General features: G+C 44.8%; 1 protein-coding gene and 2 long non-coding RNA genes across 3 annotated transcripts in view; 2 read left to right on the top strand and 1 right to left on the bottom strand.

Moving 5' to 3' along the window:
• The window catches only part of LOC147025866 (uncharacterized), a 270,846-nt gene extending 262,344 nt beyond the window's left edge, over window positions 1-8,502 (bottom strand). The window contains exon 1 of the long non-coding RNA XR_015058041.1: window positions 7,973-8,502. This is a non-coding gene — a long non-coding RNA (uncharacterized LOC147025866). The remainder of the gene's footprint in view (window positions 1-7,972) is intronic.
• Window positions 8,251-24,369, top strand: part of LOC147025864 (uncharacterized) — a 66,318-nt gene continuing 50,199 nt past the window's right edge. The window contains exon 1 of the long non-coding RNA XR_015058042.1: window positions 8,251-8,362. This is a non-coding gene — a long non-coding RNA (uncharacterized LOC147025864). The remainder of the gene's footprint in view (window positions 8,363-24,369) is intronic.
• LOC147025865 (uncharacterized) overlaps window positions 13,281-24,369 on the top strand; it is a 57,993-nt gene continuing 46,904 nt past the window's right edge. Inside the window, exon 1 of the mRNA XM_085880319.1 lies at window positions 13,281-13,374. Within this exon, the coding sequence (XP_085736445.1) occupies window positions 13,281-13,374 (94 nt within the window). The remainder of the gene's footprint in view (window positions 13,375-24,369) is intronic.

Here is a 24,369-nt window from a genome sequence, read left to right as displayed (position 1 = left end):
TAAAAAAATCAATATGTCTGAAAAGTGTCGAAAGGGTCGAAGAAGGTGTATACATCTCAAAAGGGTCTAAATAGGTGTGAAGGGGTTCCAAAGGGTTTTAATTGGATCTAAACGGGTATGAAGGTGTCTAAAGGGTGTAAAGGTCTAAGGAGTCTCAATGGTCCAAATGGGGTCTAAAGGGTGTGAAGGAGTGAAGCTGCAGTTAACAAATTACCTCGGGTTCGTAAAGAAATTAACTCGGGAGTGCAACACGGCAATATCGGGCCAAATGACCTCCTCATGACTGATTTGACTGGTTTACATGACTGGTCTACAAAAACCCCTACTCAGGCGCATCGTGGTTTTAAAAATCCGATCGAAAGTTTCGTTGCGATTAACCTTGGGAGCTCAAAGCAGTAAGGTCACAAACAAACAAACAAACAAACAAACAAACAGCAAAACAAACTTACTTTCTTGTGAGGTGGTTGTTAGAGCTTTGCACATCGTTTATATGGATCTACCCTGGTTTATGATGGTACAACTTCCTCATGCATGCTGTCATGACTATCTTCAAATCTTTATTTTTTTTAAAAAATTTTTGGCCTTCTGACCTTCTGGCTTTAATTTATTCTCTTTGTTTAATTTGTACTACTTGTAATTTTCAAACTGCAGCTTTATGGGAACTTGTAACAGCCTTCGTTTTAAAACGCACCAATTGTCCCGATCACCCTCGTTCATCACGGTTTAATTAAATAGGATATTTTAAATTTGCTTTGTTGTCAGACAAATCGGAACACTCTCTGAACAATTATAGAGGTAAACGCATCAAAATCGCTCCTTTTAAATGATGGAATGTACATTTGGAGGTTTTTATTTGGTGAAGTTAGCTAAGGTGGTAACCTTTTTTTTTTATATACACTCTTCTTTCACTCTTGAGAGCTTTGTCCTTAGATGAGCAGAAAAATTACCTTTAAATCGATGTGTAGGTTGTGTTTGTACTATTTTTGAATGATTGGCGCATTTTAACAGTCACGTGTCTCCTTCGTCGCCGATCTTACCGATCACGGTGGCACCTTAATTAGCAGTTATTTTTCACATATGATGCCATATTTGACAATCAAAGCTCACCATCTCACCAATTATACAGGTATCCGGGTTGAAATCCCCGAAAATTGGGCTATTCATAAAGCATTGTATATACCGATCTACCTTTGGAGATAGCGATGGGCGATGGCTCGTGGGTTTGCAAGTTATGAATTTTAAAAAAATGACTGTTTAAAACCCCAAGTGAGGTGTATTGTGGTAAAAAAAAAAAGTGTGATTCTATAATGTTTCATCACACTTCATCAGAGGAATCGGGTCACAACCAAACAAACATTTTATGTGTGTATATATATATCTCAATATATTACTAAAACTCTCTTCATGTATGTATGTATGTATGTATGTATGTATGTATGTATGTATGTATGTATGTTCCGAAATACAGCCAAAACGGTACACGATAGCACAAACATTTTAGTGCCACCTTACTCACCATTCTCCTGCGGTGTGCAGTATCAAGTTTCATTCAAATCGGGCAACTAAAAAATTGTTAAAAATCAATTTCCGATTCAGTTGAGTACTCTTCGAAAGAATTTGATCAATGCAAACAACCTCAGCGGTATAGTTCGCTGGAGCTATATTTTTTTTTTCTTAAAATGATTTATTAAAAAATCTAACATTCAGTAAAGACAAAGAACGATTTATTTCTAAGCATAAAATAAACATCGCCATTTTCATCATACTTCCGTGTTCATGAATAAATAAAATTGTTTAGAAGATTCCGCACAATAATTTCTTCGACTTTCTTTTCTCCATTTTTTTTTTCCACATTGACGCGCAATATCAAGTTTCGTTCAAATCGGGCAACGAAAAAAGATATTAAAAAAATCAATTCACGATTCAGTGAAGTACTCTTCGGGAGTATTTGATCAATGCAAACAACCTCAGCGGTGTCGTTCGCTGGAGCTACCTTTGTTTTTTTTTATCAACCGCTGTCACAACAGGAACCCAATGGGTCGTCCAGTATATATATATATATATATATATATATATATATATATATATATATATATATATATATATATATATATATATATATATATATATATATATATATATATATATGACTGAACATGCATTTATAACAACTAAGCTTTATATAGGACCAGATACTTGAAGTATATACAGTGCAGTACTGCACCAGACACAAAAATACAGTGTTAGACATTAAAAGGAGACTTGGACCATACAAACAGGAAAAACTAGAACTGGCACTCGTTAGAGCACGTACTTCTGCCAGTTTAGATTTGATATCCTACTGATAGGCCAGATCCGCATCCAGACCTAAGCCATAATCAAATCGGTTTGTTCTTATCACTTACCCAATTCATGCACCTAGCTTCATCCGAAACCGTCCACAATTTTTTGAGATATCGTACTGTGTATCGTTTTTGGCACCATCTCTCAATGGTGAAGAATCAATTTTTTTTAAAATTTTAATTCTCGGATCTGGATCCAGTTCCAGAGCTTCATCAAAATCGAATCAATTTGTCCTTGTCACACACCCAATTTTGTCCAAATCCGTCCATAACGTTTCCCGATATCCAGGTCACAACCAGACAGACAAATAAACTAACTGTCTGTCTGTTCACCAACATCTCATATCTCCCCCCCCCCCCATCCAAAACCTTTATATTTTCTGCCTCCGTCAATCCACCCTCAACCCACCTCCTTCAAATTCCTCGTTTTCCTTCATGAAAGTCCCTGTAGTGTCCATCTTCTTTATCCGGTGCACCCCTCTTCCCCGGCCCCCCCCTACTCCCCCAATCCTTCTCGCTTCCACAGATCTCCTGATGTCCCTGTACTGTTCTCTACTATTGTTGTGCTTCCCTCTTTCACCCCCTCTTGTCTCCTGCTCCCTTTGTTATACGTTCTGTGTGTTAGCTTTTTATATGAGCCTCGACTAAGTATTAAAAAAAAAAAAGACAAACAGGGTTGAAAACAACCTGAGTCAACCTTCGTCCACAAAATAAACACAACAAAACACACAGGAACCAGGATATGAAATGATTAACAGACAAATGACAACAACAGATGAGAAAGATCCAAAACGGTATCCTTTGCTTGGGAGGTAGTTATTGAGGAGAAAAAAGGAAAAATGGGGAAAAAGGATGTCCGAAACTGATGATCAATAAGACAAGCCAATAAAAACATCCATCCAATATGACCAGGTCGCTAAGAGCTCTCAGGTTCATCGGCTAAGCGGTCACTCAAAGAATGTCATCCACCAAACAGCTCAACACTGCACCAGCCTTCTTCACACTAATGTTGGAATCCGAAACGGAGGATGTTTTCGGTTTAAACAATGAAAAACATGCTGAAACCATCATAAAAACAACCTTGCTTGATGCAAAATGCTGTTCCATAATGAAGTATAATTTTGCAATCAACTGCAACACACACACACACACACACACACACACACACACACACACACACACACACACACACACACACACACACACACACACACACACACACACACACACACACACACACACACACACACACACACACACACACACACACACACACACACCAGATGATGCATTTGACCCGCCAGCCAGTGCGATGCACTCAGTGAGTGTCGTTACAGCGACATCAGCAAATAACTGTGTGCCAAGCGTATCCGGTCAATTCCTCGCACACGAAGACAACATTGTTGTGAGTATTCCTGGTAAAATATAAAAGCATTGCAGTGGTGGATCCACCAGACAGTGCTCACCTCCTTTTTCTGGGCCATGATAAAATGGACGGTTTGAGATAAAATGTTCAAACAACTGAGCAATCATTTGATTTTTTAAATCACAGTTGAAATTGTTTAATGCAAGGAAGTGTATTGACTCACTTTCTCCCACCTATGGAACCATGAAAAGAAAATGCATGCACAGTGACTCATTCGACCAAACAACAGACATTGTGGCCTCAACTTCCAATTTCTTCACAGACCGCTGTCCCACCACCACCACCACCACTACTACTTGATGCAAGTCTACGTTACACACAATTTTAACTGAATCCCATGTCAGACTCTGCTTCGGACCACTGCACACCGTCCCCTTTCGAGTAGTGGTCCTTCGGAGCTGCACCGTCAATACCTCTTTGAGCATGTGTACCCCAGTTGGATTTGTCTGCAACGAGGTGCAGTGCGGCTGTGAGCAATCACCCAATGGTTGTTTTGCCGATCCACACGTCCTCGACACCACTCGACGCAGTTCCATTGTCTGGCCCAAAAGGCAACCTTTTGCAAGCTGCTTCTGAACACTTCCCTCTCGATCACATCAAGTAGTTGCTTCTATAAGCTGATCATTCGGTTGAAGAGCTGAGATGCACTCAATGATACGACACATTACCAAAAGTATTGGGACGGTACACCCAAACTTGAAATGAACCCTCGCAACCGATATGCACACAATTTTTACCCACAACGCAAAGCAGCATGTGCTTTAGAAAGGCCTGTGGCAAGCGTTGCAACTCAGTTGTCATGAGAGATGATACGATGTCCCAAGCTTGGTTGACCGTCAACATGGAATTGCTGTCGGATTTCACGAGTTTGAGACGTTACTGTCACATTGGACGTTCCCAAGCGAAGTGTGGGCCGCGTCCACAGGAAATGGGAAAACAACAGACGTGTTAATGTTGAAGATAAGACAGGGAAGCCAAAATTATTGACAAATTGGGTCAAAACCTTAACATCTGGAATGACACGAAGTATACGTTCCCTTAATGTCCAAAATGTTTTGGTATTCGAGGACAAAAAGCCATAAATCAACAAGAAGGCAAATTCAGTGCTCCGTTTCCGATACATGGTGGGATGAGTGCTGCCGAACTCCCCAAACCGAAAGAACAAAAGGCATCAATTACCAGCTCTGCTCTAATGATGATACACCATTCAAATTGGCTGTGGGTGGTGCAATGATGAGGTCAAATGGTTTTCACCAATGATATCATTGCTATTGTGCACATCTATTACATGCACGGCCAGGGCAAATATTTCATTGTTTCTTTTCGAAACATATTTTAATGTATCAAAGTATCATTTACTTTGATAGGAGGAGGATGGATGAACTGAGAGAGGAGATTGGTGTGCAGATGAGCTTAACGGGGAGATTGGGTAAAAAAAAAAAAGACAGCCGGAGTGTGATGGAGGAAGAGAGCGGACAAGTTGAGGGAGCTAGGTAGGAGGAAGAGAGGTATACAGTGGTTGAGATGGGATGATTGTGTGAGGAGGTGCATCAGCAAGGCGGGGGTGCAGAGGGATGGCTGAAATTTCTCCAACTTTCCCCCATGTACCCCTCTCCCCCAATACCCGTTACTGCGTGTATATTTTTAAAAATTCCACGATGCACATTCCTCAATAGATTTTTGACCATGGAAGGCAAGTTCCCACTAAAATCCAAGCCAACAATATCAATATCATTTACAGAGTGGATTCGATTCATCGTCACATGCACCATGAATCCAGTGAGGTCTGAAAGGATTACAGAGGATGGGTGGCTTACACCTGCAGTGCCCCAAAACCAGGTCGAAATCCCATGCGGACGAAGGTGAGCGGACAGATAAATAAATTAATAAAAAAATTTTAAAGACAAAAAGACGGAACCACTGTTCACTCTCAACATAGACAGTACACGTATGTTCGTGAATACTTATAATATACCGAGCAGGTGAATATAAAGCAAGCTACAGTGTGTAGCAAACCTCTGGCTTCAAAAAAACCACCACAAATCACCACCATTACATTCAAGGAAATGTGTGAACTCACAGCAGCACCTCACACGTGCCAACTCCGTCTCCGCAGCGTACTCTGGGGAGGCGAGCTCTCTCCGTGGCTTCGGTGCAAATGAAATTGGAACCAGGTAGTGCGCACGCAGAGGGCCTCGTATCACGTGCGGGGCGGTGACCGCAGCCCGCTACCCACGCCGTCAACCACAAAAGCCAAGGAGATTGGTTCGTGCGCAATTTCCCACGTTTTCTTCACTCATCACCACCTCCTGATGCTCCTTAGCCTACTTTCAAACTGCTGCACTCAATTCGAGTGAAAAGTACAAGCTTTGTTGAATTACACTAAAATAAATAAACACAAATATTTAATTACATCTGGTATAGGTCCGACCACCAAGTGGTCTCCATTCCACATTAAATCGACCGTTCGAATGAACCTCCTCCCACCCACACATACATACAGGTATACACACCTGCAGAACAACCTGGCTGGTTTTGTCATATCAACTGTGAGGGAGGTTGGAGGACAAGGTAGGAAATAGAAACTTTTTTTTTCGAACCAGAAGTTGGGACGAGAGGAGGTGGACATCTGCCAATTGGCACAAGTTGAACAAGTCCGCTTTACACATTTCCTACCGACGGATCACACTCAAAGTAGGTCATGGATGCAGATCAAAGTACACACGTCGATGTTAACGTACACAGAGGACGAGCATTAAATACCAGATGAAACAAACCACACACGATCTGCAAAAGCAATTGTCCCACACGATGCATGATCTGCATGTTGCTCAAAAGGGGGGGGGGGGGGGGACATTGCAACATCTACCAATTAACACTGCACGCAAGACCTGTAGCTTAATTGTGCTCCAACTACTACTACTACTACTACAACGGGCACGTTTATTGAGACATTGTCAGGTTGGCCGGGGAAAGCCTTTGGCTAAAGTCTTTCACGAACCGGCTGGCCAGGACTGACTGACGTTCGGCCGGAGGTGATTTGGGGCAGGATTTTGTCATTTGCCTCCTCTTCTTGGAAGGCACCGTACGGTGTGTAACGTGCGCCAAATCATGCAAGCAAAGGAGACAACCGGCTTCATGTGCATCTTGAGAAGAGCAGGCCACTGCACGATACAGTTCCTGAGCGGTGCTGCAGCTCGAGCACAACAACGGTAGTGGCTAATGGGGTAATTGAATATTCCAAACCACTCATTTGCAAGTCTCACAACCAACCACACATTCACGGTTCATTCCCACACCCACACCCACTCACACTCATTGGTCTTCACGCACTGCCAGCCCCTCTGGTCCCCTCCACCTGTTACCAGGAGGCAGTAAAACCCAAGAGCATTTAAACAAATGCCTTACGATGATGAACACGACCATTTCCCGCCGTATTTGCATCATTGTGCAATTTTATGGTCCAACGATCAGAAAGTTTAGAGGGGTCATTGGAGGCCCGCGTGCCCATCGTTAACACTCAACAAGCGACTAGTCGGATGTCTCTCCAACGACTCGGGCATCTCGGGTCGAGAGGATTCCATCACGATCCGTGTGTGCATCGTTGTTTGTGAACAGGGGACACATGACAACGCATCGATCATTCATGGCGTGTACCGACCGAAGGTGAGGGTGCGGGTGTGGGTGAGGATGTGGGTGAGGGTGCGGGTACGGGTGTGGGTGAGGGTGTGGATGTAGGTGAGGGTGAGGGTACGGGTGCGGGTTCTGGGAAAAGCACCACTATGACAAGTGGGCGGGGGTGCACCAATCGCACGGACTATCCCTCCGACGCCCCCACTTCCTTTTTCGCCCACACTTTTTTTGCCACCTTCCCACCGCACAAGCAGTTCACGTACAGACCCCGCACGACGTTCCACTTCCATAAGACGTGTCCCGTAAGCAATCGCTGCGGCGCACTTGACCCGCTCCGATTGCCCGCGGAAAGATCACAGCGGTGTGGATACCGCATTGGCGGTGCCCCGGTGGGGCGGGGTTCGGGTCAACCCCCCCGCGGGATCTGATAATAGCTCAAACTCAGCACCGACGGTCGATATACATCGCGCACGGACCTCCGTCGGAGCGGGCGAAACGTGCGCGTGCATGGTCGTGCACGGAAAACGTGTGCATGGTAAGTGCATGGTAAGAGCATCATTGCAAAACTCACACTTTATCATCCAACCACCGGTCATCAGGTAAACTCAGCTTCCAAACAGTTGCACCGGGGTAAGTGGTCGCACGATCAAGCACCAGTTAGTGCTGCACGCACTCCGGCGAGGACGCACTTTGAGCGCGGGAGGCAGCGAGCGACCACCCGACCACCCATCCCTCCCTCCTTTCCTCTCTCGCCCCCGCCACAATTCCCAAAGCTGTCCGTACGATCTCCTCCCTTCACGGTCCGAGCGCCCCCTCTCCGGAGTCACCGGGGAGATCCGGTGGCGTCGCCGGGGAGACGCTTCGAGGCTTGGAGAAGAAAAGGGAAGGAGGTGTGCGCAGGTGCTCCGGCGGGATCACACGGAGGATGTACGAGGCTTGCTTGCTTTGGAAGCTGTCACGGGTGGGTGTTTTTCTTTGGGTGGGGGTGAGGGCTGGGGGGGGGGACGATCTTAAGGGGTTGTGTATGCACTCATAATGCATCACCCGTTTCGGAAACACATCGAGCGCTTCTCCGCACCAACAGGTAGGTCGATCCGTCGCGGTTTGCAGAGGCGGACTCAGGGCTGGAGCTTTTATCGCTGTTTGCTGCCAACAACTTGTGTAGTGGGAGGAGGCAGTTGTAGGAAGGTAGTGGTGGTTATGCTTTTAATTTACCCACAACGTCTCGAACCTGATCCGTCCCGTGCTGTGTGTGCGAAAAGCACACCTTTCCTCCTGGTTGTGTCCACTGCTTTCAGAGCCCATTTGAAGGAGTCGGCGCATGGTGGGGGGCTGTGTTCCATTTACACCATTCGGCTTGTAGAGCACTCGCCAAGTGGCTTAAGCACCCAAGCAAGCACTCCATCATCGAAACGGTTGAGAATGAACGGCTGTCAGTCACGGTACACACCCCCTGGTGTTCACCGTTCGATAAAAAAAAATCAATAAAAAACACCTATCGACGTTTTTTGGAAAACAAGAGCTCGATTGGAAAGCTGCGATGAATGAACGAAAGGAATTATCAGACAAAGTGTGCAGGTTGGGATGCAGACCGAGGGCAGCCCCGACCGCACTCCCGTTGCCTACTGGTGGTGGCGATCGGTTGGTTCAATGTAAGCGCACCTCGAGAATGAGGGCGCTCAGCCGTGCCGCGAATGGATTTGATAAATCCTGCAGATCCAGCCACATATAACCACTGTTTCGATCGTCACTACTCGCCCTCGATACCACCACCATGGTGCAACGCAAGAGACAGTGATGACCATAAAGGAGCAAACAGAACAACAACGGTGTACACCGCCCACCCAACAGAGAGTGAAGGCAAGGTACCAGCGCACAATGGCCAGTTCTTTTCAAAATATCATCCCATCCACAACGAGCAGAGAGGACAGCTCACATAACGTCGCCACTGAAAGGAAGGCGTACCTTTTGATGCAACACCCTTCCAGGTGCACACAAGGCCGGCAGCTTCCTGTCTGGAATCGAACACAGAATGTAAAACTCAAAAGCAAGCGTGCTCGATCATCTTGGACCTTGGCGTAAATCCACGTCATCCATGGTGCTTGGACTGTCGTTGCACCAGAATGGTAGTTTTCCTCGGATGCGAGCCTACGATCTGTTCTTGCAGTACACTGGTACTCATTTCACCGACCTCAGAAGGATGACAGCCTGAGTCGACCCCACCTGGTGTTAATTCAGCAGCAAACAGGGCTCAAACTCAGGACCATAGGATCCCAAGCCAGCTACCAGAACCACGAAGTCAACACCAGTCTAACCTATGATCAGACCTCCTAACGAAGCGTCCTTGCCATCCCTCCCTGGAGATCTCCTATCCAAGCGCGAACCAGGCTCGACTGTATTCAAGATGAGTAAGCGGTCGACAGTTGCATGCAAGGACATCAGTAGATAACGAGCTGTGAATACGGTACGTGCGATTCCAACCTGGAACCCCAGCACGATCAGCATTAAGTGCTTACATTGGAACGCCAACCAGGTAGACGAAGAGCGATGATAGTCATGATCAGTTGAACTGGAGATCCGTGGCTTGGTTTTAACATTGGTCAATTCACCTAATTGCTCGGCTTAAGAAAATGTAATAAGTTTTCAAACTGATCTCTAACGATCGAACACAAGCTATTGTTAATAAGTGTGATAAAAGGACAATAACCTCTCCCATGAGCCATGTTTGTCACGTCATAAAGTCCAAGCTCTGCCCACGACCCCATTAAAGTGATTTTTTTTTTTTAAACAATAAATGGTCGTTTAAAGGTTAAGCAATCTGTTTAATATGTAATGAACCTTTAACGGTCCCTGCCATAATATTGTGACAGTTGTGATTGTGAATCCCTGGGAAAAAAAAAAAAAACGAAGCACCAACACATAGGATTACGCTAGTTGCAGTGGGGAGAACAAGTATTTGATACAGTGCCGATTTTGCAGGTTTTCCCACTTACAAAGCACGTAGAGGTCTGTAATTTTTATCATAGGTACACTTCAACTGTGAAAGATGGATTCTAAAACAAAAATCCTGAAAATCACATTGTATGATTTTTAAATAATTAATCTGCATTTTATTGCATGAAATAAGTATTTGATCACCTACCAACCAGTAAGAATTCTGGCTCTCACAGACCTGTTAGTTTTGTCTTTAAGAAGCCCTCCCATTCTCCACTCATTACCTGTATTAACTGCCCCTGTTTGAACTCGTTATCTGCATAAAATACACCTGTCCACACTCAATCAATGAGACTCCAACCTCTCCACAATGGGCAAGACCAGAGAGCTGTCGAAGGACATCAGGGACAAAATTGTAGACTTGCACAAGGCTGGGATGGGCTACAAGAAAATAGGCAAGCAGCTTGGTGAGAAGGCAACAACTGTTGGCGCAATTATTAGAAAATGGAAGAAGTTCAAGACAACAGTCGATCTCCCTCGGTCTGGAGCTCCATGCAAGATCTCACCTCGTGGAGCCTCAATGATCATGAGAAAGGTGAGGCATCAGCCCAGAACTACACGGCAGGACCTGGTGAATGACCTGAAGAGAGCTGGGACCACGGTATCAAAGAAAACCATAAGTAACACACTACGCCGTCATGGATTAAAATCCTGCAGCGCATGCAAGGTCCCTCTGCTCAAGCCAGCGCATGCCCCGGCCTGTCTGAAGTTTGCCAATGACCATCTGGATGATCCAGAGGAGGAATGGGAGAAGGTCATGTGGTCTGATGAGACCAAAATAGAGCTTTTTGGTTTAAACTCCACTCGTCATGTTTGGAGGAAGAAGAAGGATGAGTACAACCCCAAGAACACCATCCCAACCGTGAAGCATGGAGGTGGAAACATCATTCTTTGGGGATGCTTTTCTGCAAAGGGGACAGGACGACTGCACCGTATTGAGGGGAGGATGGATGGGGCCATGTATCGTGAGATCTTGGCAAACAACCTCCTTCCCTCAACAAGAGCATTGAAGATGGGGCATGGCTGGGTCTTCCAGCATGACAACGACCCGAAACACACAGCCAGGGCAACTAAGGAGTGGCTCCGTAAGAAGCATCTCAAGGTCCTGGAGTGGCCTCGCCAGTCTCCAGACCTGAACCCAATAGAAAATCTTTGGAGGGAGCTGAAAGTCTGTGTTGCCCAGCGACAGCCCCGAAACCTGAAGGATCTGGAGAAGATCTGTATGGAGGAGTGGGCTAAAATCGCTGCTGCAGTCTGTGCAAACCTGGTTAAGAACTACAGGAAATGTCTGATCTCTGTAATTGCAAACAAAGGTTTCTGTACCAAATATTAAGTTCTGTTTTTCTGATGTATCAAATACTTATTTCATGCAATAAAATGCAAATTAATTATTTAAAAATCATACAATGTGATTTTCAGGATTTTTGTTTTAGATTCCGTCTTTCACAGTTGAAGTGTACCTATGATAAAAATTACAGACCTCTCCGCGCTTTGGAAGTGGGAAATCCTGCAAAATCGGCAGTGTATCAAATACTTGTTCTCCCCACTGTATGTCTTTAGTATTCTGTTTAGCTTTTAACTACATGTTGATAGATGGTCAGTCTGTGTTCTTTCTTTTTCTACACTCAGGACACCAACTATTTTGCACGCAACACCTCACAAATCACGTCGTTTTCACATCCTCCTCGCTTTAGGCCACAGCCGAAGAACAACCTCACGGTTTCCCCTCGACCGGAAGTCATCGATCATCGGGATTGACAGGTGTGAGCCAAATTTTCGCTCCCCCCCCCCTTCCCGGAAAGTCCACCGTGGGGACCCCGTCCCATCAATCGGGCTCTGTTGCCAGGAAGAAGAATGGGACGCAGACAAATACTAGTGGTGAGGGTCAGTTCACCCTTGTGGGCTCTCCACCAACGAGGGTCCAAGAGCCGCGAGGAAGGAGGGGAAGGAAGGAATAAAATGGGGAATGCAGCAGAGGAATCAGCATTTGGGCACAGGGACTTGCGGACTTGAGCACTTGGAACCATGGGGCTCGAGCTTTGTCTAGAACCCTTTGCTTTGACTCTGCTCTTTGCGCTGTTCTCATCCCTTCGCAAAACCCGTACATTTATCCCCAAGCTGATTCGAATCAAATGCATCTTTCCTTTTCTCTTTCTCCTTTCCTTTCTTTTTCTAGTTCACTCACTCCACATGCACTCTTCATTTCTTTTTGCACCTTTCTACACCTCACCACACAGACAAATCTCCGCACCAAGCCCTGCACACCTTCGCGTTAGCCTGGTTACTCATCACGCCTCGCGGCCATGTCAGAGCTGTCCACCTCACCTCACCGACCAGTATCCCACCAAAGCTGTGCAAGCCACCATGTTCAGCCAGTTACCATTGGGTACCATCAGAGATTGACAGCATCAATGGAGAGGAGGGATGTATCCGAGAGGGAGTGTGAGGGTAGCTATGCACAGACCATCATGCCAGATCATTGGGCGACAACAAATCAGCCGAGTTGTTGCAAGGTGTGTCAGGGTACGCAAAAGACCCCCACATGGGGCCTGCCTTCTTCGATGACAGAGTAACTGCGGCAATGAAGAAACTTATGATCGCAGCCTTGGATGAAGATCCCATCAACCATCCACCAAAGAGTCCGAGAATCACCTTGAATGCATTAGTCGATGATAGTAAGGGCCTTGAGCCATTTCTGATGAGAAACATAAAGGCCCTCTTCACTCACCTCCAGATTCCGCATGGGTTCCTTCTCAAAGATCCAGAGAGCTGGCTGGTGGAGGACTCCAAGAAAGCTCTGCAGGTTGTGGAGACCCTAGCGGTGGTCAATAACTGAGCAGAGAGAGGAGTAGCTCTCATCCAAGAGTTCAACAAGAAGTTGACTCATGGAGAGGAGCTGCAATTCCTCCTCCAAGTGGTTGCTCATCACAGGCGGCAGTTCCCGGTCTGCAAAAAGACGAAACTTGCACCTTGAACCAGGTGACAATGAATGGAGTAGGCTTCCATGACATCCCCGCCACCTGCGGCTAATACCTCTTGTTGAAGAAGGGGGACCCGGGTGCCGACGCAAACATCAACAGAGAGCGACCTCCAAATATTCTTAGATTTAAAAAAAATTCACACACATGGTTTTTACTGTGTGCCCAAGCAAACTTAACAGAAAAAGGCAACCTCTCAATATTCTTGGATTAACAAAATATTTTGCACACATGGTTTTCACTAAGAACAGCACAAACTGCATTTTTCCAACTTTCCGGTTTCCCCGGAAATTTCCGAGAGTAACAAATTTCCAACTTTCATTTTTCTCTCTATATACTAAGGGCCACCTTCACATACTGCATATATATATATATATATATATATATATATATATATATATATATATATATATATATATATATATATATATATATATATATATATATATATATATATATATATATATATATATATATATATATATATATATATATATATATATACAGTGGGGAGAACAAGTATTTGATACACTGTTGATTTTGCAGGTTTTCCCACTTACAAAGCACGTAGAGGTCTGTAATTTTTATCATAGGTACACTTCAACTGTGAAAGATGGAATCTAAAACAAAAATCCTGAAAATCACATTGTATGATTTTAAAATATTTAATTTACATTTTATTGCATGAAATAAGTATTTGATACATCAGAAAAACAGAACTTAATATTTGGTACAGAAACCTTTGTTTGCAATTACAAAGATCAGACGTTTCCTGTAGTTCTTAACCAGGTTTGCACAGACTGCAGCAGGGATTTTGTCCCACTCCTCCTTACAGATCTTCTCCAGATCCTTCAGGTTTCGGGGCTGTCGCTGGGCAACACAGACTTTCAGCTCCCTCCAAAGATTTTCTATTGGGTTCAGGTCTGGAGACTGGCTAGGTCACTCCAGGACCTTGAGATGCTTCTTACAGAGCCACTCCTTAGTTGCCCTGGCTGTGTTTCGGGTCGTTGTCATGCTGGAAGACCCAGCCACGCCCCATCTTCAATGCTCTTGTTGAGGGAAGGAGGTTGTTGGAAAAGATCTCGCGATACATGGCCCCAACCATCCTCCCTCAATACGGTGCAGTTGTCCTGTCCCCTTTGCAGAAAAGCATCCCCAAAGAATGATGTTTCCACCTCCATGCTTCACGGTTGGGATGGTGTTCTTGGGGTTGTACTCATCCTTCTTGTTCCTCCAAACACGGCGAGTGGAGTTTCAACCAAAAGCTCTATTTTGGTCTCACCAGACCACATGACCTTCTCCCATTCCTCCTCTGGATCATCCAGATGGTCATTGGCAAACTTCAGACGGGCCTGGACATGCGCTGGCTTGAGCAGAGGGACCTTGCGTGTGCTGCAGGATTTTAATCCATGACGGCGTGGTGTGTTACTTATGGTTTTCTTTGATACTGTGGTCCCAGCTCTCTTCAGGTCATTGACCAGGTCCTGCTATGTAGTTCTGGGCTGATCCCTCACCTTTCTCATGATCATTGAGGCTCCACGAGGTGAAATCTTGCATGGGGCCCCAGACCGAGGGAGATTGACTGTTATCTTGAACTTCTTCCATTTTCTAATAATTGCGCCAACAGTTGTTGCCTTCTCACCAAGCTGCTTGCCTATTGTCCTGTCGCCCATCCCAGCCTTGTGCAAGTCTACAATTTTGTCCCTGATGGCCTTAGACAACTCTCTGGTCTTGCCCATTGTGGAGAGGTTGGAGTCTGATTGATTGAGTGTGGACAGCTGTCTTTTATGCAGATAACGAGTTAAAACAGGTGCAGTTAATACAGGTAATGAGTGGAGAATGGGAAGGCTTCTTAAAGACAAAACTAACAAATCTGTGAGAGCTGGAATTCTTCCTGGTTGGTAGGTGATCAAATACTTATTTCATGCAATAAAATGCAAATTAATTGTTTAAAAATCATACAATGTGATTTTCAGGATTTTTCTTTTAGATCCTGTCTTTCACAGTTGAATTGTACCTATGATAAAAATTACAGACCCATACGTGCTTTGTAAGTGGGAAAACCTGCAAAATCGGCAGTGTATCAAATACTTGTTCTCCCCACTGTATATATATATATATATATATATATATATATATATATATATATATATATATATATATATATATATATATATATATATATATATATATATATATATAGTGCTTACACATTGTGTAAGCATATGAACCGTGTTTCCCCATTGTCTCGGGTCGCTCACCTGCATTTAATTTGTCATTTATATATTTTCATTTTTTAAATTTTATGAATTTATATTTTCATTTACAGATGCTTTCTGACGGTTGTGATTTTTTTCGATTTTTTTTTTTTGCTGGTGTCTCGGCTTAGATGTCCATCGGCACACAAAATTACTGTGCTTCCCCATTGTCGCGGGTCACTCACCTGCATTTTTTTCATTTATTTACATTTTAATCTATGGATGTTGTCCGACGATTCTGTTCCTTTTTTTCCGGTGGACCTGTTTCTATGTCCATCAGCATGTAAAATTTCAGCTTTCTACATCACCTGGAAGGCGCTGATATTTAATATTAGATGACCCGTGAACACGTTGAGTTCCTGTTGTGACAGCAGTTGATTAAAAAAAAATCACTTCAAGAAAAAAAAAAGATAGCTCCAGCGAACTACACCGCTGAGGTTGTTTGCATTGATCAAATAATCCCGAAGAGTACTTGACTGAAACAGGAATTGATTATTTAATCATTTTTTCGTTGCTCGATTTGAAGAAAACTTGATATTGCGCGTCAATGTGAAGAAAAAAAACGGAGAAAAGAAAGTCGAAGAAATGATTGTGCATAATTTTATAAACACAATTTTATTGATTAATGAACACGGAAGTATCAGATCAAAATGGTGATGTTTATATTATGCCTAAAAATAAATCGTTCTTTGTCTATACTAAATGCTTGGGATTTTAAAATAAATCATTTCAAGAAAAAAAAAAAGATAGCTCCAGCGAACTATACCGCTGAGGTTGTTTTCATTGATCAAATTCTCCAGAAGAGTACTTCACTGAATCGGGAATTGATTTTTAAATAATTTTTTCGTTGCCCCATCTGAACAAAATGATACTGCACACTGCAGGCGAATGGTGAGTAATGTGGCACTAAAATTTTTGCGCGATCGTGTATCGTTTTGGCTGTATTTTGGGAACATATATATATATATATATATATATATATATATATATATATATATATATATATATATATATATATATATATATATATATATATATATATATATGAGAGTTTCAGTCATATATAGATGTCAGTGGTTAGAAAGTATATATATATATATATATATATATATATATATATATATATATATATATATATTTATTTATAAAGACCCACCCACATCTCTTACCTGTGAATGGAGGGAATAGCCAATCAACTCTCACCTAATCAACTAAATCCAGGTGGCTTGGATTATTTCAATAATTTACCCCTCCCCGACTCCTCTTTCCGAAGAAGTTGCATAAAGCAACTCAAGAAGGCCGACACAAAAGCACCTCCACAAAAGATTGACAAGGAAGGCTCATTTGAATGGCTAAGAAGAGGTCAAATTAGTTGGGATGGAGAAAATCATCAAAATGCCAAATACCAAGGACACTACACAAATGCCTTGAAGAAAATTGCGGGATTGTGCCAGTCAGACAAATGCAAGTTTTGTGGGGTAGAAACAGAAAGTACCAGTCACCTCCTTTTGGGATGTAAAAAACTCATGTTGGAACAGTTGTACACAGAAAGAGATGACAGCATCTGCAGAGTAATTCACTGAAACATCTGAAAACATTTCAACATCCCGGTTGCAGAACAATCATGGAAACACAAACGAAATCGGGTTGTTGAAAATGAACAGAAAATGCTCACTCATGACAAGATGATCCAATCAAGTGTGGACACTGCAAACAAAGCATTGCGTCCAGAAATAGTGCTCAAACACAAAAAGGAACAAGTCTGGAGATGGCAATGGTTCACGAGCGGTATTTGACGATGTAGATCGTTTCAGAAGTCAAGGATGAGACAATGTGATCATTTTTCACCAAGTTATAAAAATGATCAACATGGTGCGGTACGAGTGACGGGTTATTAACTGCAAAATGTCGAAAACCCGGTTTCGTTCAACAACTTTCAAAAATTGACCTTTGCATAACCTTTAAAGGTCAAAAAACAATGTTGTGGACATTACAATAAGGAAACGGGATACGCGCTATAGCTTATTAGAGTTAGTTCATCGAACAAGGTCGAAAACCCGGTTCGATTCCCACAACTTTAAAAATTTGACCTTTGTGAACTTTAAAGGTCAAAGGTCAAGGATCATGACCTTTGGTGCAAAACTTCCTCTGGAACATTCCAGGAAAAATATAATGTCATATAGGCTATATGGCATTTTGCACTCCTCGGATTATCCAGACTTTGATGAAATCAGCGTAAAAACAAACTTGAAGGGGGCGCCACGGGCAAGGTGTTCGAGATAGACCAAAATGATGGGGAATGACCTCAAGATTATGCATAAAAAACTATTGTCATCCTAGCTCTCAAAGTTTGAGCGGTCGAATGATTTTTATGTCAAAATTCGCAATTTTCTAAGTTGCGAAAATGAAAAATGAAAAACCTTGTGACGAAAATGAAAAATCGAGCTCCGTGGGGCGATGCAGGTGCCATTGAGCTAACCAAATACCAAAACCCCTGCCAGATTCGACAAACCCCCTCGGAAAAGATGCAAATTGAAATCGGCTACCCCTAAAAAACACACGTTTTTTGGGCGTGGCTCCGCCCATGATGGGCGCACCACACCCATTCTCAGGAAAACACAACTAGATCATCATATAAACCTTCCACCAAAATTTTATCAGGATCGGATCAAAACCCACGGAGCTATGCTCGGGACAGACAGACAGACAAGCTGGAAGGCGGACATGGGTAGTCGACTACCCAATAGAACCTGACGTGATGGTCCCGTTCGATGGGGAATGACCTGAGGATTAAGTACAAGAAAATTCATGATTCTAGCTTCAAGGGTTAATGCTGCAGATTGTTTTTTCGTTAAAATACCCCCACATTTAAATGTTTTTCGGCCGTTGCTAGGCAACGGAGGGGTCCATAGCAACGGTTCTTTCTCACACATTACTGGGACATACCATAAACCTACCATACCAGTTTCATGTATATCTGACTCATAGTCTCTGAGATATAACGAACTTCGTTTTTTTTATTGTTTTCAACCAGTGTTCATTCAAAGTCTATCTTCTCCGACAGTTTTCATAGGATCCGGCTGGAAATTTTTGACAATATGGCTGAATGTACTGCCCAGTCGCTCGTGGCCCGATTTTTGATTTTCAACAAAAAAATACATTTTTTATGATTTTTCAAAAATTTCAAAGTCCCGTTGCTGGGCAACGGTGGTGTCCATAGCAACGGTTCTCATTTGCACACAACTAGGTCATGGTATGAACCCACCAACCAAGTTTCTTCGAAATCGCCATTGTATTTAAACTTAAATCGCCATTTTAAATACTGATAATAAGGGGAGAACAAATCAAAAAATTTATTTTTTTAATATTTTTTCGACGAGATCAACGGAAAGTGATAAGGGTAGAACAAATTTCAAAAAAAAAAATTTTTTTTTTTCGACTGGATCGACGACCCAACAAACATATCGACGGAAATACTGATAATAAGGGTAGAACAAATTTCAATTTTTTTTGAAAAAAAAATTTTTTTCGACCAGATCGACTCCCCAACAAGCCGGTCGGCGACGAGGGATCCGCTGGGATCGAAGCGCTGGATACGATACTTTTCATTCTGACCGATCCACCGACGAAGATTCATTGCCGAAACGTATTGGTTCACATACAATTGTTCCTCTGCCTGGCAAGATTTTTCCTATTGCGTATTTTGCCAACTGGCACTCCTCATAAAAAATGACGGTAAATAGACACCCTATTTTTGAAGGACTACCATTTGAAAAATAAAACCTAAATCAAAAATCGGCTCGAGTAAATTAGGGACGAATTAAGTAAAAAAATAAAATGTGTCATCATTTTTGTTGACATTACCTCAGATGACGGCAAACATAGTGGACGTCAGACGAACACGAAAAAAACGTAACGTGAAGAGAAAAAAAAAAAAAAAAAGAGAGAGAAAGAGAGATGTTCAGGGAAATACGAACCAGACCGTCGGTAGCGCGAGAAGACTTCCTGGTCTGTTGTTTTTTGATGAACCTGGCGGTGTAGCGGACGATAACATAACAAGGGTGTAGAAATTTTAAAAAAAAGATGTTTTTCAAATTCCACATAACTTGATTTATACCATATTATTAGAAATCCACAAAGACAGAAATGCCGGTGATTCCATTTATTTTGGATCCTTTTCACTTTGGTCAACAACGTTTGGATCGAGGAGAGATCGAAGGTGGAACGACGGTGTAGTTTCTTACAAACACTATATACACACCTTAAATGACGGTAAATAGACACCCGATTTTTGAAGGACTACCATTTGAAAAATAAAACCGAAATCAAAAATCGGCTCGAGTAAAATTTTCTAAATATCTCGAAGTGTTTAATTCCGAAGTCTCGTTTCTCCACATTCAAAACTGTAGGACAAGTACTGAAAATAGTGACGTGCGGTTTTTCGGCCGCTGCATAGCAACGGGTGGTTACTTAGCAACGAAACTCAAACACGCACACTCCCAGCTTATATGGCACCTGTTCGCCAAGTTTCATCGAAATCGATTTGCTGGTTTGTGCTGTGGAGCCTCGTGTTGCAGACACACACACACACACACACACACACACACACACACACACACACACACACACACACACACACACACACACACACACACACACACACACACACACGGAAAACCTGACAATAAGGGATATCTAGCGAATCCAACAAACATATCGACGGAAATACTGATAATAAGGGTAGAAAGAAAAAAAAATCTCAAAAAAAATTTTTTGACATTTTTTTTTTCCTCGACGAGATCGACTATCCAACAGACAGACAGACAGACACACACACACACACACACACACGCTAATAACGAATATAGTGGTCACTTACTGACTGGTGAACTTACTGACTCGTGAACCAAAAGTCAGCATTGTTGGATCAAGGTTTCAGTGGACTCCTTCAAGGACTTTGGACTAAATGTCCAAATGACCCAATGACCTTCAAGGACCCAATGACATTGGACTAAATGCCACAGAAATCAGGAAAATGACCAAATACCAGGATCTGAAAAAGGAGGTCAAGAGGATGTGGAAATTGAAGAAAGCTGAAATTGTACCAGTGATAGTTGGAGCTCCAGGAATGATGTAGAAATCCTTGACTGAGCACTTAAAAATCATTCCTGGGAATATCACTCCAAACAAGTTACAAGTGGAGGCTGTCAAAGGTTCAGTGAAAATTTTGAAAAGATCCCTTTGGAACGAGGTTATGAGAATGAAACTTTACAGTTTGATTCATGAATCATGATCCATTACTGAAAAAGGAGGGGAAGATTTTGAGATCTGGGAAAACTTCCTCCCACCTCCTGAAACCCAAATGGCCCCGCCTTAATTAATTATCGGGCGTATTCAGCCCACTACCAACCCTTTACGTGAAGCAAGATGAGGATTCAATGAGAGAAATGACGAAGCGAAGCGGGAAAGCAGTTCAACATAAAGCACATTTATTCGCGATGAACGGAAAGCACACATATACAATTCCACCAAAAGCACATAGAAAAGAAGACAAAAAGCAAATGCGACAATGCAGATCTAATACCGATTACGCGAGCACACGGCAACACTTATACAATTTTACTTCACAGACGGCGCCGACAACACACATTCCCAAAGCAAAAGAAAAGAGAACCACCCTCCAGGATGAGGGGGTAGGCGGGCCTGGGGCCGAGACCGTGTCGGGCCTACCCGTCTGATGATGAGACGCGGAGCGGCGGTGGTGCCTCAACTCCGCGGGCCTCGCGGACAGTGTCTGGTAGGGGGTGGGAAGGGGGCCCCCTTTTGTCGCACTATCTCAGCGCGGGGGGAAACAGGAGGGGGTTGCTGATGCTCGGGGAAAGGAGGGTATAACCCTGTCTCGGGTCCCGCGGCGAGCGTCTCCTCCTCCACCTCGGTCGCGTTGCTGGCCTCTCTGGTGTGCAGCTCCCGGCACCGACGCGAGCACCCCCTCGTCTGCCTTCGCCGCCGCCGCCTCTCCACAGCTCTGTCCTCTTCACTCCGACTCCGCGAACTCCCAACTGCACACTCCTCTTCCTCCGCTTCCAACTGCTTCTTCTTCCCAACTCCACTGACTGCGAAGTCTTAACTAACTTGACTGACGAACGCGGTCGCTTATATAAGCCCCGTGGCTTCGCCTTCGACCCCCTGCCTTCGACCTTTCACCTCGCTCCCCATTGGCCCGAGAAAAAGTGGGCGTGAATGCTTTTTGATCCATGAATTTGCATATAGCGACCGCCCTCCAACGCCCTGGAGGCGGGGCCAAATCGCCCCTCGCTCACCGATTGGACGGAACAAAAGTGGGCGTGAGTCGTTTTTGATCCGTTTTTCTGCGGAAAGTCCGTGGTTTTGTACACGCTGTTCGGCGCGCGCCCTGCACGAGTCCAATACCGGTACCCACAAGCGGCGCAAGAACGGTGGCGATGCGACGGTTGCGAGGTGTGACGGTAAAGGTCGTGGCTGTTGTGGTGAAGCGGCGTTGTGGTGGGTGGTTGATGTTGTGATGACTGTTGAGACGTGGTTGGTGGTGGTAATAATGGCGGTTGGTCCAAAATAAAGATAGTAAAAGAAAAACGGCTATCCTGAAGAGTCGCAGCACGCATAAATGACATGTATTCCCACGAGACAACGGGTTTGGGCCTAACTACACATATACTTACCGAGATATCTCACCTAAGGGACCTGAATGGTGGTTTGCGAATTTGGTCAACCACAACACTACCCCCTCCCCTTTTTACAGACTCGTCCCGAGTCGTCAAATTTTCGTGTGCCATCATGTGTAGTTTTCCCCGAGTACATTTTACCTACGGATCCCTGAGTGCGACATTCATGGTATTCGTGTCCCCAAAATAAATAACCTGAGGGCTGCGTAACTACCTAAACAAACTCACTCACACGGACGACTTAAATAAAATTGCCGGCGCTAGGACAGACATGCCGGGGGCGCACTCATATTTACAGTACATCTTAACCTTAACTTACAAATTTTACACTAAACCATGGCCCAGGATCAATGAACTCTGCAAAAGAAAAGCAGTTAGCAGGGAGCCAGGCTGCTCGCATGCAGTCTCTGGCTCAAAACAATGCAGGTGACAGGGAACGTGGCTGGCTGCTCACACGCAGTCCAAGGCCTTCCCTTTTGAACTGAACGCAGTGAACCACAACGGTGCATGGGCTGCACAACCGTTGTCTCCGTGCCAGCTCAAGTGGCACACGCAATGAACACAACGAATGGATGGATGAATGGTTTGAACTGAACGCAGTGAACCACAACGGTGCATGGGCTGCACAAACGTAGTCTCCGTGCCAGCTCAAGTGGCACACGCAATGAACACAACGGATGGATGGACACAAACACGGTGCATGGGCCGCCACTGCAGGCCCGTGTTGTAGCTGCCAACAGGGCAGTTCTCGCAGCTTGCAAACTGTTGCCTTGATCCTGGCGCACATGGCAATGAACAGGGGGTGGGGGGCAAAGCAAAAATTGAACGGGGCTGGTGAACAGGGGCAGTGGGCATGGCATGACAAAGGTGGCAGGCAAACACAGCCCGCAGAAGAAGGCCGCTGCAGGCAAACACAGCCGGCAGATGAACTGGCCGGCACAGGCCTTGAAGAAAAACAGCCAGCAGATGAACTGGCCGGCACAGGCCTTGCAGCACAGCAGCTGCAGATGAAGTTAGCCGGCCTCTGCCTTGCAGCAAAACACGGCCAGCCGATGAAGTTGGCCAGCCTTTGCCGTTCAGTGGAGGTTGGTGGAGGGAGTGCGGTGGTGCTGGCCACTTGGAAGGCGGGCTCGGACCTACCTACCTGTCTCCCTCCCAACCTATCGCCTTTGCCTGTCACTGTACATACCCACTCCCTTAATTTGTCAAACCCCAATTTAGCCCCAACTTTTTATTTTGTTGTTTTTATTTTTACTTCCCCACTATAAATCGTCCCCTAACCCCCTTTACTGTCCTTGTTCGGCTAACCTATACTGTCACCTAGCCTACTCCCAACCCCTACGTTCCCTTCCCGGAGGGGAGTAAGGGAGAGCTAACGTCCTGTGTCGAGGCCCAACGAAGCCTCAGAATGGCCTCCCCAGAGTTCGGCGATCTAACCCAAAGTGGGTCCAGCGGCCCACAACGAGAGCGAGGGGATGGATGGTGTGGAGGGGTACACTTCCTAATCTACCCTATCCATTAACTGTTAAACTACCCCGGGGCTTTCAACAAGCGCCTCTCGCTTAAACTATTGGTTCTAACAACCCAGATTCCCGTCGCCTGTGTTGGTGTCCTCACAATTTCGGGCCTCGCCCCCCAATTTTCTCTCCGTGCCCTCACACGGTCTCATGGCTGGGACACGTGGCCCCCTTTGGCAGGCACGACCCTCTGCCGATTCTCCGACGATGGCACCCCCGGGCACTACACTGCCTCCGAGCCTACCAGCTCCCTAACACCGGGGAGTGCCCCCCATAGCATCTCCCCTGAAACGCACACGTGGCAGGCTGGCTTCCCAGGCCCCTTTCCGAGGGTCACCCTTGCCCACAACACTGCCCACGCGGCTAATGGCGCCCCGGGCCTCCGCACCAAGCAGGCGCACCCGTGCCCACTACGCTATCCCGGCCCCCCATGGGCCCTTGGCCTACCACGGCCGACTAGCCTGGTGCCCGGGGTACCCACTCAGCGATACTCACCTTTCGCAGCCACGCTCCCAAGCCC

Source organism: Eptatretus burgeri, chromosome 5, assembly GCF_056783735.1.
Source record: "Eptatretus burgeri isolate ZD-2024b chromosome 5, Ebu_testis_v1, whole genome shotgun sequence".
In the NCBI taxonomy this organism is placed as follows: Eukaryota; Metazoa; Chordata; class Myxini; order Myxiniformes; family Myxinidae; genus Eptatretus; species Eptatretus burgeri.
Note: the sequence above shows the minus strand (reverse complement) of the source record. Positions and strands in the feature narration are given on the sequence as shown.